At 46.4% G+C, this 16,603-nt stretch overlaps 1 protein-coding gene across 6 annotated transcripts in view; it reads left to right on the top strand.

Annotated features, from left to right (window-relative positions):
• Positions 1-14,964, top strand: part of RASSF2 (Ras association domain family member 2) — a 46,221-nt gene extending 31,257 nt beyond the window's left edge. For all 6 annotated transcript variants that reach the window (XM_050745242.1, XM_050745239.1, XM_050745238.1 and 3 more), the window contains 7 exons: positions 1,860-1,948; positions 3,923-4,083; positions 4,836-4,937; positions 6,248-6,299; positions 6,773-6,894; positions 8,699-8,796; positions 10,626-14,964. In XM_050745242.1, the coding sequence (XP_050601199.1) occupies positions 1,860-1,948; positions 3,923-4,083; positions 4,836-4,937; positions 6,248-6,299; positions 6,773-6,894; positions 8,699-8,796; positions 10,626-10,695 (694 nt within the window). In that variant the 3' untranslated portion in view covers positions 10,696-14,964. The remainder of the gene's footprint in view (positions 1-1,859; positions 1,949-3,922; positions 4,084-4,835; positions 4,938-6,247; positions 6,300-6,772; positions 6,895-8,698; positions 8,797-10,625) is intronic.
• The last annotated feature ends 1,639 nt before the right edge of the window (positions 14,965-16,603 follow it).

Below are 16,603 nucleotides of genomic sequence, written 5' to 3'. Positions count from 1 at the left end.
CGTGAGCCACCTTTCCTGGCCCTACCTGGATAATTTTCATATTTTTTGTAGAAATGGGGTCTCACTATGTTGCCCAGGTTGGTCTCAAACTTCTGGCCTCAGGCAGTCCTCCCACCTTGACCTCCCAAAGTGCTGGGATTATAGGTGTGAGCCACCATGCCCAGCTGTATTTGTTACACTGTACTGTATTTGTTATACTATACTATATTATCTCTGTATTTGATTTCCAATGGCCAAGCCCATTTCACAGCCTGACCCTGACCCCCACACTATTCTATTCCCTAAGTGAGATGATTTTTAAGATTTCGTTTGACCCTGTGGCCTTTGGTTTGGGCTGCTAAGGGGTCCTTCACTCTGCCTGCTTCTTCTCCCTTCTCTGTGGCCTCAAGCTGGTCTTGGTTGACTCTTGAAACCTGCAAAATACTTTGGTAGAATTTTCAGGAATAGTAAATGATGTCTTTTAGATGTCAGCTATAATACAGTGAATGCCTAGACTACTGTCTTAAGAATAAGGATCCTGAGGCTGGGCACAGTGGCTCACGCCTATAATCCCAGCACTTTGGGAGGCTGAGGCGGGCGGATCACGAGCTCAGGAATTCAAGACCAGCCTGGGCAACATGGTGAAACCCTATCTCTACCAAAAAAAAAAAAAAAAAAAAAAAAAAGCCAGGCACAGTGGCAACCGGCTATAATCTCAGCTACTTAGGAGGCTGAGGCAGGACAATCACTTGAACCTGGGAGGCAGAGATTGCTGTGAGCCAAGATCGCACCACTGCACTCCGGCCTGGGTGACAGAGCAAGACTCCGTCCCCCTGCCCCACCAAAAAAAAAAAAAAAAGGAAAAAGAAAAAAAGGATGCTGAGACCAGTTCCTGTTTCAGCAAGAATGAGGGCTTTAAATCAGGGAGTGGGACTGGCTGCTCTGGGTCCCAAGTGTTCACCATTCCCCAGAAGCTCTGACCAGGCCCATTCTGTGGCTCAGAAGTATATGAGTTAAATTACAATAGGAAGTTCTTTCAGATTTTCCATCTTAATTGTCCTTCCTCAAAACGATCCTCCCCAGAACATGAGGTTTATCTCTACTGGGTCCCAGGGAGCCCATGCTCTTCTCACCATGGGTTGGTCCTAATTGGTCAAATATGATTCTCCTTTACAGCCAAATCCTCTGTTGATTTTAGATGTTTTTATGAGCTGCTCCCTTTGTCCTTTTTGGTTTTGAGAAGTTATTTGCCAGTTATGATGGCAAACCAGGGTCTCAGCTTGGACTGCCTACTTGTAACCCTTTCTTTAGCTTGGATGAGGACTCTGTCCTTGCAACCCTGAGAACACTGTCAGTGCCCCTTCCAAAGCTGCCCCTGCCCTTGTGGTGGCCAACCTCTTACTTTCCATTCCTTTTAAATGCCAGAATCAATTATGAGTTATTTCTTCAACAGCAATGAGTCTGAACTGGAATCTTACCCTGCAAAACAAATGGCCATTATTAGAGTTTTCCAAATAAGCTATAGAACCCATACATGCTTAGAAGCAGTGCGGGCAGCACATAGGTTTCTCTCCTTGGTATTCTCCATCCTGGGCTTGATGAATTGGATGCTTGTGTTGCTGCAGATGCTGGAAAAGAACATCTTCTCCCCTCCAGAACGCCCCCTGCACCACCCACTGCTTGACCTGGGAGCTGGGCCAGCCTTTCATGGGATGCTCAGCACAGCCCATCTGTACCCTTCATCTTCTGATGTGTGCCAGTACCCAGCCTGGCACTAGCAAAGTGCTCCCTTTGCAGGAGTGGGGTCTGGCAGGTGCAGGGCATCTTTCCACAGGGGTTAAACTAGTCTCTCCCCTCCCCTTTGTCTTCTCCACCCACAGAACCACCCTGAAGCCCCTGACTGTGCCCAATGTTCAGATCTCAGAGGTGGATGCACCGCCGGAGGGTGACCAGATGCCAGGCCCCACAGGTACATGCAAGTAGAAGGTGCTTCCAGCTAGGGACCAACTGTGTCAAGACCGCTGTGATAGATGTTGTCAACTGTTACTTATTTTTGAGAATGTAAAATGTATATGGTTCAAGATACAAAGGGAGAGAATTAAATCACCTACCTCATCCACCCACCTAGAAGCATCCCAAGAACATCCTTCATGAGATGGCCCATGCAAATATAAGCAAAACACACTCACATACCTTTATGGGTGGATGTAGTTTCTTTCTTCCTCTCCCCTCCCCTTCCCTCCCTTCCCCTGCCCTCCCCTCTCCTTCCTTTCCTTCCCTTCCCTTCCCTTCCCTTCCCTTCCCTTCCCTTCCCTTCCCTTCCCTTCCCTTCCCTTCCCTTTGTCTCCCTCTGTCACCCAGGAGGATGCAGTGCAGTAGTGCAATCTTGGCTCTGCTTCCTGGGTTCAAGTGATCCTCCCACCTCAGCCTCCTGAGTAGCTGGGATTAAAGACATGCACCACCATGCCCAGCTAATTTTTGCATTTTTAGTGGTGACGGGTTTTTGCCATGTTGACCAGGCTGGTCTTGAACTCCTGGCCTCAAGTGATCTGCCCGCCTCAGCCTCCCAAAGTGCTGGGATTATAGGCATGAGCCACCACGCCTGGTCGGATGCATTTTCTTTTCTTCCCCTAGTTATACAAGTGGTAGCATTGTGCAGATCCCAGTTTTTATTTATCGGGTTATCTGGGGAATTTTTCCATATAAATTTGTAAAGAACTTCCTTATTCTTTACAGCTCTGCATTATTTCATTGTATGGAAAAAGGATAATTTATGTAATCACTCCCTATTGGTAGACATTTAAGTCATTTTCAGCCTCTGCTATGACAAATAAGTTTGCAGTCGGTGGCCTTATACATGTGTCATGTCACACATTTGTCAGCGTGTAGAATTCTTTCAAGTGGAATTTCTTAAGGTCATATGCATTTTTAATTTTCATAGATATTGTCAGTTTGCAAAATCTTTTTTATATTACATGGATTAAATATATTTTAATAAGAGCAGATTAACCTACTTGTGATTAATGTCAATATTTTATATTTATACACATACAAGGATAGAAATATGCCATGGGAACCCCATATATTTTTAGATATATGTTCTATTAAGCATTCTTTTTTCTAATTTTTTTATTGTGGTAAGATATACATAGCATAAGATTTACCATCATAACCATTTTAAGTGGTACGGTTCAGTGGTATTAAATACACTCATAATGTTGCGCAACCATCACCACCATCCATCTCGAAAACTCTTTCCATCTTGTGAAACTGAAACTCTGTACCCATTGAACTCCCAGTAACTCCCCATATCCTTCTCTCTCTAGTCCCTGGCAACCACCATTCTACTCTCTGTCTCTGTAATTTTGAATGTACCTAGAACATACTTAGAGTGTACCTCAATTATATGAGATACACTTACATGAGGTACACTCTAAGTACCTCATATATGTGGAATCATTCCATATTTGCTGTTTTGTAATTGGCTTGTTGCACTTAGCGTAATGTCATCAAGATTCATCCGTGTGTAGCATGTGTCAGAGTTCGTTTGCAGTATCTTGTTAGCCCTTATGTCACGTTTATTCTGTGCCAGGCACTATTCTGTGCTTTATGCATATTAACTCATTTAAACCCTCTGAGGTGGGTGTTACTATTATCCCTATTTTATATATAAAAACACCGAGGCACAGAGAGGTTAGTGATATATGGCAATCGTGGAGCTGAGATTTGAACCCAGGGAGTCTGGCTTGGAAGTCTGTGCTCTGAACTTATCACCATATAGCTTCTCTGTAAATTCTGCATTATGTTTTTCCCCAGCAGAAAATACTATTTGTATAAAATATATATTTTTGGAGACAGTGGGTGCTGTAGCACTGGGCACAAAGTGAGGACCATGTGCCATGTTGCAGGTCCAGACAGAGTTCATTTCCCTCTCCTCTCTCAGACACCAGGGGCCTGAAGCCCCTGCAGGAGGACACCCCACAGCTGATGCGCACACGCAGTGATGTTGGGGTGCGTCGCCGTGGCAATGTGAGGACGCCTAGTGACCAGCGGCGAATCAGACGCCACCGCTTCTCCATCAATGGCCATTTCTACAACCATAAGGTAAGGTGGACGGGGGATAGGGGAGGGGGGAAGACCTCTTCCTGGGTAGACGCCACCTCAGGGCTACAGCCATATGGTGGGTGGTGTGATGCCTGGGAAGCCAAGTGTTTGCTGCTGTTTAGTCTTTGGGTTGTGGGTGGGCTGCAAGCCCTGCTGGCTTCCTGAGGGCTGAGGGACCCCAGGTCAGAAGGCTCAAAGTCCTTCTGTGGGTCCCCCTTAAGGTGGTGGGTGAATTCAGTGGGGCTGTACAAAGCAGTCCCTGCTGTAGCCTTGAAGACCCCATAAACACAGCTCATCAGTCTCTCCCAAGAAAATCCACGTGTTACCCTCTCGCGCACACTGTGCCCCCAACTGGTGTATGGTCTGGCTTTTCCCAGAGCTGAAGCAGAGCTGCAGGTCTCAGACCTGGGGTGTCAGTGCACCGCCCACCCCACCCGAGCTTGCTGATCCCTCCTTTTCTCCCGCTTTGTTCAAATCCTACCCCAGGAAGCAAGCGCACGGTGGGAGAGCGGTCAGAGACAGCCTTGTGCTGGAGTCCCAGCGGAAGGGTCTTTTTGAGAGTGGAGCATGAACTGAATTATGCAAACCCCGAGGGTTGCTTTGTCTACAAAGCCTGCTGCTCGCCAGGCTGCCGGGGTCTCTCAGGAAGTACATTTTGAGTATCATTGTCACTGTGCCCTGTACCGCACCTGGATTTTAGCACTGGGTCCTTGTTCCCACTCCCACCCTGAGCTGGATCCTTCTATTGACAGACGTCTGTGTTCACGCCAGCCTATGGCTCTGTCACCAACGTCCGCATCAACAGCACCATGACCACCCCACAGGTCCTGAAGCTGCTGCTCAACAAATTTAAGGCAAGTTCCCATTGCTGGCTGACCACAGATGGGGTCACAGGTGTGCCTCGGGCCCCTAGAGTGGTTGTGCGAGGAGTTATGGAAGTTGCGTGGTTTGCAGGATGCTGAGCAGAGGGCTTGGGTTCTTTAGATCCTCGTGATCCAAGACAAAGTCCACAGCATCAGCATCACCTGGGTGCTTGTTAGAAATTCAGATTCTCAGGCCCCACCCCAGACCCACTAAATCAGAAATTTTGAGGGGTAGGCCAGGGACACCGTCTAACAAGCCTGCCGGGGATTTGGATGCCTACCGAAGTTTGAGAAGCATCAACCCTCAAATCCTTTATGGTCTACTTTAGAAGGACCCTGGGGCCTGCTGACTGGTTTTGGGCTCAGTGCGAAGATCGACTTCTGGGACACAGTTGGGAGACCTACTTTGAAATATGACACTTTGTGCAAATTATAGTGCAGGAGTGCTTTTAAAGTTCTGTTGCTCTGTGTTTTCCACAATCTCTTGGAGACCAGAGATCTTTTGCAGACCAGGTATTCTTACTTTTAATGGAAGCCAGTGTAGCCTAACAACCTAAGAACACAGGCTCTGGGTTCAAATCTCCATTGAGCACACGCTAGTTGGATGAATTGGGCAAGTTACTTAACCTGCCCCTGCCTCTGCTTCGTCATCATAAAATGAAGATAACAGGACTTTGCTACAGTATTGTCGTGAACATTAGATGGGATGAAACCGTTAACATTTGTAGAACTATGCCTGGCACATTGTGATAGATGATAGCTATTATCCATTCTAGTTGTGTGCTACAGAACGACCAATTTGGTCAATGACACACCACATATATGACAGTGGTCCCATGAGATTATAATCCTTTTTTTATGGTACCTTTTCTGTGTTTAGATATGTTTAAATCTACAAATGCTTACCATTGTGTTACAAGTGCCTACAGCATTGAGTACAGGAACATGCTGTATAGGTTTGTAGTCCAGGAGCAATAGCTATACCACATGGCCTAGGTGTGTAGTAGGCTATGCCATCTAGGTTTCTGTAAGTACACTCTATGATGTTTGCACAACAATGAAATTGCCTAGTGATCCATTTCTCAGAATGCATCCTTGTGGTTAAGCACGTGACTATATTATTGATAAAGTCATCTACCTTCTCAATCTTCTCATCAATTCTGAGAGCTGTAGATAAATAGCTCTCCCCTCAAAACAGCCTAAAATCGACTTAGCTTTGCATTGTTAAAGAAGAGGAAAAGCCTCGAAGTTGGGATGTTTAAATAGATACTTTCAATAAGTATCTTTTGCTCCTGCTTCAGATTGAGAATTCAGCGGAGGAGTTTGCCTTGTACGTGGTGCATACGAGTGGTGGTAAGTCTGAAGACCACAGTGTACTTTCAAACTTCTAATTAACTCAAAATAGCAAGTTAAAAAAATACCTCTGCCTCCTTTGCTTGTTGTTTGGGTTTCGGAAACTTCCAAATGTTGTTTGCCTTCAAGGCCGATGGGCTTGCTGTGGGAGTCCACTAGGGATTGCCTTATATGGCCAGTAAACAAATTCTAAACCTGTCTATTAAAACAGGAACTAGATTTTCTCAAGAGACAGATAAACCCAGTTCCTCCAAGGGGTTGGAGGCATGGTGGTACTGTTGAGGGGTAGGGAGTGGGAGGAGGTTGCTTTTCACAATACCGATGGAATAGTTCATTTATAAATCAGTCTCCTGACTTATATGGTGCATCTCCTAAGGTGCCTAGTCCATTTGGACCCCTGCATTGACCACTACTTAATGTGAGAAAGGCCTCTGGCCAAACTCAGGGCTGCTCCTGGTTGTGTGTGGTTGCAGAGAAACAGAAGCTGAAGGCCACCGATTACCCGCTGATTGCCCGAATCCTCCAGGGCCCATGTGAGCAGGTCTCCAAAGTGTTCCTAATGGAGAAGGACCAGGTGGAGGAAGTCACCTATGATGTGAGTTCCCTTTGGGTCAGGTGGTCTGTCCTCAGGAGGGTGGGGATTTGCTTGGATCACCTGTAACTGGGGTATAGAATGACTTTTTTGACCAATGACCATGCCCCCTTTTACTTCTTCAGTGCCAGGTTCTCTTGAAGCCAGGTTGAAGGTATGCCCTGAGGGAGTTGCTGGAGGAATGCCCAGGCACAAAGTGATTTCCATAGAAGGACTAAATTGCTTGAGCCTTCCTAGGGTACTGTCAGAGGGATGGGAAGTGTCTGCAAACACTCTTTTAGCAATGCTAGGAAGTTAGCAGTTGGCTGGTTGCGGTGGCTCACTCCTGTAATCCTAACACTTTGGGAGGTCGCTGCAGGAGGATTGCTTGAGGCCAGTGATTTGAGACCAGCCCAGGCAACAAAGTGAGACTCTGTCTCTACCAAAAAAAAAAGTTTTAAGTAACTGGGCATGGTGGTGTGTGCATGTGGTCCCAACTACTTGGGAGGCTGAGGTGGGAGGATCACTTGAGCACAAGAGGTTTAGGCTGCAGTGACCTGTGATGGCACCACTGCACTTCAGCCTGGGTGATAGACAGAGCAAGACCCTGTCACAAAAAAATAATACAAGAAGTAAGCCATGTAATAGTCAGCTTTTGCTACAGTAACAAACATCTCCAAATCTTAGTAGCTTACAACAGCAAACATTTACTTTTTCCCCGTGATTCTATGGTCTAGTAGCAATGGCTCTACTCTAAGTGTGGGCTGAGTTCAAGTCTGCATTGTGTGACTCACCCAGAGGCCCAGGCTGTTGGGGCAGTACTTACTGCTCATGGCTGTGCTCCTCATGGCAGATGGTGGAGCACGAGAAACCAGGCCAAATCATGTAAGCATATTTGAAGCCTGCACTCAGATTTGGTGTGTCATGTCCACACACATTCCACTGGCCAAAGCCAGTCACATGGACAAGCTCAACATTAAAATTGTGGAGAAATACACTTCTCCCAGGGAGAAGAGTTGATAGAGCAGGGTGGGGATTCTGGTGGGGAAAGGGAAGCCATTTTTTAACTTTTTTTTTTTTGTGGGGGGGACAGAGTCTTGCTCTGTTGCCCAGGCTTGAATGCAGTGGCACCTCCCTGGTTCAAGCAATTTTCCTGCCTCAGACTCCTGAGTAGCTGGGACCACAGGTGTGCATCACCATGCCTGGCTAATTTTTGTATTTTTAGTAGAGATGGGGTTTCACCATGTCGGCCAGCTGGTCTTGAACTCTTGACCTCAAGTGATCCGCCTGCCTCAGCCTCCCAAAGTGTTGGGATTACAGGCATGGACCACGATGCCTGGCGCCGTTTTTAAACTTTAACTCACCCCAGAGCCACCCACAGCCTCTCCAAAGCAAGTTCTTATTTGGATGCTTGTTTGAACCTTGAGACCCAAATCATCATTCTGAACCCTGATTCCTTCCATTCTCTTAGGGGAGAACAAAGGGGTTTATTAGACATAACGGGTTCAGTTCTTTCTCTGCATCGCTGTATCAAGAGAAAGTGCTTTTCTGTGTTTGGCGTCACCTCATCATGAATTGAATGCATGACATGAAAAATGAAAAGTTTTGAGATGGTGTCATGTAAGTGAAGTGATTGTCGCAGACTCCTTCCCAGCCTGGTGAGGAATGAGGCTTGGCTCCTGCCTTTAAGGAAATCCTGGGTTTCTGAAAAAAAGAGACTTTCCAAGACTTTGTGCCAAGACTTTGTGCCTTGTATGAGGACAACCCTGAAAGGAATTGGAGTAATGCTGGGAAGGGCATTCACCCAGACTTGCTTCTTTCTCCCCAGGTGGCCCAGTATATAAAGTTTGAGATGCCGGTACTTAAAAGCTTCATTCAGAAGCTCCAGGAGGAAGAAGATCGGGAAGTAAAGAAGCTGATGCGCAAGTAAGCGTGGCCTCTGGGGTGCTGGGTGCACTTCTCCCGGGGCCTCAACAGAGGGGCCCCTGCTGGGTCCTCGCAAGGACTGTGCTGAGCTGCTGCATGGGCCTGGGTCTCTGGGCTTTCTTTGGGGGCTGCCCATTGACAAACCTGGATTTAAAGTGGGGACGTGATAGTTAAGTGTGTTCGTCTACTTCTTGTGTCAGCTTCTCATTTTGATGTGGGACATCAAAGTGTCTCTTGTCCTCCCTCTTATGGAAAGACTCTGAAAAGAAGGTGTTGGTTTAAAATTTCTTTGGCGTCTAGATTCAGAAATAGGGGAGGTGACTGTACGCTGGTTTCTTAAGTATATGATCAGGCTCCCAGCAGGAGACTCTGATGAGGGTCTTTGAGGGGTGTTTGAAGAAGGGACTATTTACAAAGACTTGGGCAGAGTCTGGAGTAACCTCAAGGGATAGTGCAGTCCCTGGGGCTAGTGTTACCACCCCTTGCCTGAAGGGGTGAGGGCAAGGAGTGCTAACCAAGACCCAGAGGTTCCAGGGATTTCAGGAAGGCTGTCTTAGCAGTGGATGTAGCCTGAGCTACTGGCCTCTAAAATCCTTTCTTCTCCTGTTTCCTCCCTTTGTAACATTTATCTTCTGGAAATTGCATTTGGATTGAAAAATAAAGCTTCTTTCTGGGAAGGATTTTGTGATTTTTTTTGCTATGTTTAGTCATAGAAGAGACTGCCTTTCATCACTATGGTGGAATAAATGATTCATTTTTGCCAATGGAGAATAAAGCCACGGCTGGATCTGCTGTATCGATGATCATAACTAGTCTGATAACACACTGAACACTTACTATGTCCTAAAGTTTTGGGTTTTTTTTTTTTTTTTTTTTTTTTTTTTGTCATGGCGTCTTGCTCTGTTGCTCAGGCTGCAGTGCAGTGACGCGATCTCGGCTCACTGCAACTTCCACCTCCCAGACTCAAGTGATTCTCCCACCTCAGCCTCCGCAGTAGCTGGGATTACAGGCACGCACCACCACATCTAGCTACTTTTTTTTTGCATTTTTAGTAGAGACGGGGTTTTGCCAAGTTGGCCAGGCTGGTTTTGAACTGACCTCAAGTGATCCACCTGCCTCGGCCTCTCAAAGTGTTGGGATTACAGGCATGAGCCACCATGCTCAGTCAACTATGTCCTAAACTTTAAAAACAGATTTTTCTGTGTACCACAAAGTCCCGAACATAAGGAATATGTCCATTTATCCCTGCACAACAGTGCCCACTCCTATAGCTGCAGTGCCACAGCTCAGGGAAGTCGTGGGAAAACCGAACTTCCCCCAAGCCACGGACCTCCATGCCTAGTAGCTGCTATGGCCTCTTCTGCAAAACACAGGTTCTAAGGTTGCCATTTTTGTAGGATCCCCAAGAGGGTCAACTGTTAGCAATTTTATATTATCTAGCCTCGGTGAGGGTTCATGAGCTACTGTGCATATGAAGTACTATGCATAGTGTCTTGGACACAGTAAGCAAACACACAGAATTTGTAGTATGCTTATTATTGCTGTTTTTTTTTTTTTTTTTACCTTTTTGATTTTTTTTGGCCAGATGTTCTACCCATAGTAAAATAATCTAATTTGGATTTGGCCTCTTTATTGCCTCTCATCGTGTTGTAGGAATGAACATAAGCAACAAAGTAGCCAAAGAGGGGTCAGTAATGGAAGCGAAGGAGCAGGGCGCTTGACCGCACTGTTACCTGGTGTGACCGTGGTGTTACCCAGGTGGCCGGGAAGGTCCTGGGGAGGGGTGTGTTGCTGGCTGCTCTCCACCTGAGCTTGTTTCTTGTCTCCAGGTACACCGTGCTCCGGTTAATGATTCGGCAGAGGCTGGAGGAGATAGCCGAGACCCCAGCAACCATCTGAGCCACGAGAACGAGGGGATCCGGGTACCCCAGGAGCCGCCATTGCCATAAAACCCCCAGGAAGCTGGGCACTTTCTTTCCATGGAAACATCTAGACACAAACCTCCCCAGCTCCGGCCAAGCCATCATTTGTTACCTGGAGCTGGATGTAGAAGTCAGCAGACAGCTCCCCATCCCTGGACCCCTGCCCTCCTTTCTTCCACTCACAAGGACTTTTGATTTTAGTTATAAGGAGGACCCAAAATGTGTGTGTGTACATGTGTGCGCACGCATGGTACGTGTCCATGTGCCTACCTGATACTTTCACATGAAATTAAATTCCAGGCAACCAGCACAAGAGCCTGAGCCTGGCGAATGTGCAGCTCGTGGGCAGGGAAATCAGAGGAGCCACTGATCTGAGTGGTATTTAGGTTGAAGGAAAGATTTCTCCTCTCAAGTGCCAGGGAGCAGCCATGTGTCTGCCTGTGTTTAGAAAGGGAAGAGGGTTCTCCAGGTTCACCATTTGGGTTGTTTATATGTTGGTAGAAACTCTCCCTGTATGCCTAGAAGGATCAGTGAATGTGACAGCCTTGGAAATTAACAAAATAACAGCCACATAACTTGCGGCAAGTCTGATGGAAAGAAAAAGATAAACCATCCATAGGGTAGATGCAATAAGCCCACATATTTTTACACTGGAAACCTTGATTGTTTTAAATGACAAAGACATATGTGATGTTCTCTGTGGAAACCTGTGAAGAGTGGATTTTGCCTCCATCCCTGCCTCCATGGCTACCTTTAGGAGACAGAGAGGATCCTGTGTGTTTCTCTGTACCCAGCTGACAACCCATCTCTCCGGCGCTTCCTTGAGTGGAAGGAAAGGTCTCAAGAAACAAAGATCTCGCTGGTGTGCACACAGTGCTGACCAGCTAGTGTGTCCAGGGCCTGGTGGCCTGGTGGCCAGGAAGTTCCAGGTTGAAGGGAAGTGTCAAGGCTACCTGCAGAAATGACAGGTGCCTTCAACCCAGCCCATCTTCACGTCATCAAGGGTCTTCCTGCACTTGAAGCTGGGGCCATGTTTGCAGTCAAGACTTCATTCTTTCTAACCTCTGGGTTCTTGCAACTTGCCCTCACCTTGTGTGTGGAGATGCATTCCAAGAATGAAGCCTCATCTTGCTGCTGAGTGTGGGGTTCAGGAAAGCTCTTTAGGCCACCTGGTGAAGGTGCATGGGGAGGATAGAACTTCTCCTCAGCTTTTCTGAGCAGCCACCTAGGTGGTCTTTAGAGCCAACCCCAATGAGGGGGAAAGGGCAAGAACGGTCTGTGCCCTGGGACTCCCATCAGGAAGCTTGCCAGACAGCTGGGCATCAGTGCAGCTGATACAGTCTGAGGAGGGAGACAGATGCTTGGACCTGGGTGCCTGGCTGTGGAGATTGACCAAGCAACACCAGCAGCTCCTAAGAGTGGGCGTCTCTGAGTCTAGCTGAGGTAGAGACACTGCCCGTCTCTTCTCCACCTTCTCTCCACGGAAGGTTTGCAGAGCTGGGCAGTTGAGGAAAGGACAGTCCCTGGTTGGTGCCCAAAGTTGGGCCTTTTTGGTGGAGATGTTTCTGGCCCGGGTACCCTCCTGCCCCCCATTCATACCTATGGCTTCCTTAGGAGGCTCACAGCTGTGGTCTCAATGTAGACTGCAAAAAGATGGCACGCTGCCCCTGGCATTTTGCCGGGGGTTTTATAGCAAGTCTCCTTCCTCCATAGGGACAGCAGCACCATTCCTGTGGGGCATGGAGTGGAAACCCAGAAGGGCTTCTGCAAACTGCACAGAATTGGGGTAAGAAGACAAGGAGTGGGCACCGGGAGAGGCTTCCTTTGTTACAGCTGGGAAAGAACAGTTCTGTGAATGCAAACACCTGAATCTTGCATTTGAGAAAATGATATGGGGAACTTCTCTTCTGGTAATTCTTATTTTGAATGTTCAAAGCCTCAGTTGGCCCCAGTAATTCTCCCTGGAGGACTTGGGAGAATTTCCACAAGGCAAACTACTAACCACTGGCTCTTGTTGGACAGCGATTTCTGGCTTTTAAGAGTTCTCTTTGATTTGCACTAGCACTACAATAGTGTTAAATGTGGAAATACTGCAACATGTCCAGTTGGCCAGATCACTTTCCAAGGGAGCAATACTAAGGCAGACTCACCTTTTTAAAGATGGGAGGTCAGGAGGTGGAAGTGAGAGGAGATCTCATTTTACACAACACACTTCCACGTAATGCAGACCACACTTTTCCATTTTGTCCTGCCCTGTTTAGAGGTCATTTCTCACATCCTAAGAACCTGATCAGAAATTTTGGACAGGTTCTTTGAAATAGCAGCAGTTGAAAAAGAGACGCTTTGCCACAGTGTGGAGCAGATTTTCTCACTGGTATCACATGCTCTTGCAGTTTTGAACTTTTCAACCGATTTGTGGGAGTTTACGTAATTGTGTGCAATGAACCTGAAATTGCGTAAAGAACAAAAGACCAATTTATTGGGTTGGGTTTTTTTTTTTTTTCCCCAACTTGTGAAAAGCAGTTTAGCTGCATCTGGCTCACCCCCCCCGCACCACGCCCCCCAACCGCCCGGCAGGGGCTTATGTTACAAGGTGATCAAGTGAAGGAAAAACCTGAGCCCATCTGGCTGGGATGGTGGAATTAAGCACAAGGTCATATTCTCTGTGATCACATGAGAGGGAAGGTGATGACTTAAATGGCAAGGGGGTTATCTTGGGGAGAGGCTGAAAAGCACAAAAGATAGTCTTGCCTGTACGTGTTGGTGAAGAATGTGCACATTGGTCTCCAGGCTGGATGGACTTCAACTTGGAGTTGAGTTGAAGCAAGAGGATTTCAGGATATTAGCCACCCATCTGCAAGAAAAATGCTGAGGCCTCGGGTCAGGATTTTGATCTGAGACATGCTGATGCTTCAAGGAAAAATATTTTCACCATCCTCTCTTCCCTCACCAAAAGAAAACAGTACTCTCTCCCAGAAACCTCTAGGTAAAGACATTTTATCCTAATATCGGTGGCATATAATGCCCCCCCCCCCGCAAAGAAATCTGTTCTCCATGCAAAAAAGTCTCAATGAGAATTCTGTGGAGTTGAGTGGTTATTTCAAAGTGTCAGGAGGGTGGAGAGAGAAATTGGCCACAGAAGAGCAAGAAGCTCTCTTAAGAAAAGGGAATTCTCTTTAAAGAAACCACCACCAACAACAAAACAACCAAAAACCACGTTTTATGTCAAAGCTCTGTAGCACAGAGAATGTGGTGTCGTAGATACATCGCCGAGAGAGATTTCTCTTTTGTTTTTTTGAGACGGAGTCTCGCTCTGTTGCCCAGGCTGGAGTGCAGTAACGCGATCTCAGCTCACTGCAACATCCGCCTCCAGGGTTCGAGCGATTCTCCTGTCTCAGCCTCCTAAGTAGCTGGGATTACAGGGACCCGCCACCACGCTCAGCTAATTTTTTTGTGTGGTTTTAGTACAGATGGGGTTTCACCATCTTGGCCAGGCTGATCTTGAACTCCTGACCTCGTGATCCACCCGCCTAGGTCTCCGAAAGTGCTGGGATTACAGGCGTGAGCCACAAAGCCCAGCCAAGAGAGAGATTTCTACATGAACAAGGCAATTTCAGTGTCTTACAGTGGCCAAACCATGACGTGGAGAACGAGATAGGAGACAGGAGATCACCATGAGCGTCCCTGATATAGCAGCACACATTTTCACGTTTCCACTTCAATCGTTTTGCACAAAGTCTTGCTTCACTCAGACGAAATGAGATATGATTTCCTAGAGATGTAAAAATAAGAATGAATGTGGCACCCCTTCTTCCAGATGTAATAGAAAGCTTTGCCGTATGCCAAGGAGGGTGTTTAAGTGCCCCTTGTGTTTTAACTGTATTCAACTGAGCACAAGATGCACAGGCTATGATGGGAAACCCTCAGTTTACTTTTGGAGTCTTCCCTGCAGATCGCAGACCTGTTTCCAGGCTGATGTTTCTGGTGTGTAATTGCTAGTGTTTCTGAAGGGTTTTCCGAATTGTTTCAGCCTTGTGAAGTATTCTTTTCTTAATTATAACTTGCCTTTCAGCGATGGTACATGACTTGGTTCAACGTTTGGTTCTGAACTTATACACTGATGCATTTACTCATCTAACATAATCTGACAAGGCCTCAGTAGGGAGCCATACATTTTTGTAACGTTTTGATATGTTTTAATGCACCTGACTTAGATCTTACTGAAATAAAGCACTTTTCAAAGAGATGTGCCCCGTGGATGGGTCTGTGTGTGACTACTGGGTGCACGAGCTCTGTGTTGTGAGAAGGTGGTTGCAAGGTGGGTGACAGGAACAGAAAGGAGCACCCACCAGATAAGTTAATTTTCTTCCCTGAGTTTATGGTTTGAACATGCTTGGGCCTGGCTGTTATGTCCCAAATAAGAAATGAAATGAGAAGGTCGTCTTAGGAGCTCCCAGACGAGGACTCTGGAGAGCCAGGAGCTGCAGAAGAAAGAGCTTGGAATTTCTACTCAGTGAGGCTGGATTTCCGCTCTGACTCCACCCCCAGCTCTTGGACCCTGGGACCAACTCAATGATCCTTTCTCTAGGACTTGGTTTTCTCATCTGTAAAATAGCTAAGCCACCCTGCAGGGGTTGGGCACCTGGGCTTGCTTCTGTAGGAAGCATCCCCCCCATGGGTCCCCAAGTGTAAGATTTTCAGACTAGGACCCAAGTTTCACCCTATGGTACGGGGAAGGTATGATATCTAATTTTATATGTCAACTTGGCTAGGCCATGGAGCCCGGATATTTTGTCAAACACTCGTCTAGGTGTTACTGTGGATTTGTTTTTTTAAAGTTGAGATTAATATTCAAATCAGTAGACTTTGAGCAGTCTACCCTCCATAACGTGGGTGGGCCTCACCCAATCAGTTGAAGGCCTTAAGAAAAAAGACTGAGATCCCAGAGAAGAAGGAATTCTGCCTCAAGACTGCCTTTGGACTTGAGTTACAAGATGAATTATGTGAACCAATTCCTTAAGCTTTGTCTCCCCACACCCGCACCTCTCTCTCTCTACACACACACACACACACACACACACACACACACACACACACACACATCTTTGGAGAACCCTGACTAATACAGAGAAATAATTTCATTGGTTCATAAAGTTTAATATGAGATTTGACAGTTGTCTTCCTAAGAAACCTGGCCATGGAGCATAAATAGTGACCATCATAATTTGGCCTCTAGAAGAAGGTAACAACCAAGACCAGATTTTTAATGATGCTTCTGTAAACAATGCATATGTAAGTATGAGAGAGAGACAGAAAGAAAGTGTGGATAAGTCACAGTTCCCTTCGAGTGTTGTTTCGATTTCCCATATTTAGAGTTTTTAATTCAAAGAGAGCTTTTCAGTTGCTGGATTTAAGTTGGGGGAAACAGATGAGCAGGCAGTTAACCCTTCCACAGTAGTGAGACTTTTGTACAGTGCATCATGTAGATGTAGGTGATATAGACTGAAGATAAATGGCTCATTTGGGGTCCAACCATGACCCCCCCAAAGGCGGTAAGCCTTGTAGGAGTTACAGTGCCTAAAATAACCAAAAAATTTTTTAATAGCCTTCTGCCAAAGGTGCTGGCAGTTCTTGGCTTGTTTTATGGAAACAGATTTTATGAAGTAATTTGGTGTGATCTATTTTAGGTAATGAAGTTATTACTGAATGAAGTTTGCTGTGAGTACAAGACTTCACTGTCAAGTTTTGAAGACATTTGAATAGGTTGCTGGAATGTTTAAATGCAAGAAAACACTGCTGAAAATTGAACTTGAGTAAAATTAACATTACTATTTTCAGTTTAAAACCATGCAAAATTTTCTGTGGATCATATGGGGGCAGAAAGA

The sequence above is a fragment of the Macaca thibetana genome, chromosome 10 (genome assembly GCF_024542745.1).
Source record: "Macaca thibetana thibetana isolate TM-01 chromosome 10, ASM2454274v1, whole genome shotgun sequence".
In the NCBI taxonomy this organism is placed as follows: Eukaryota; Metazoa; Chordata; class Mammalia; order Primates; family Cercopithecidae; genus Macaca; species Macaca thibetana.
This window is presented reverse-complemented; position numbering and strand designations above follow the sequence as displayed.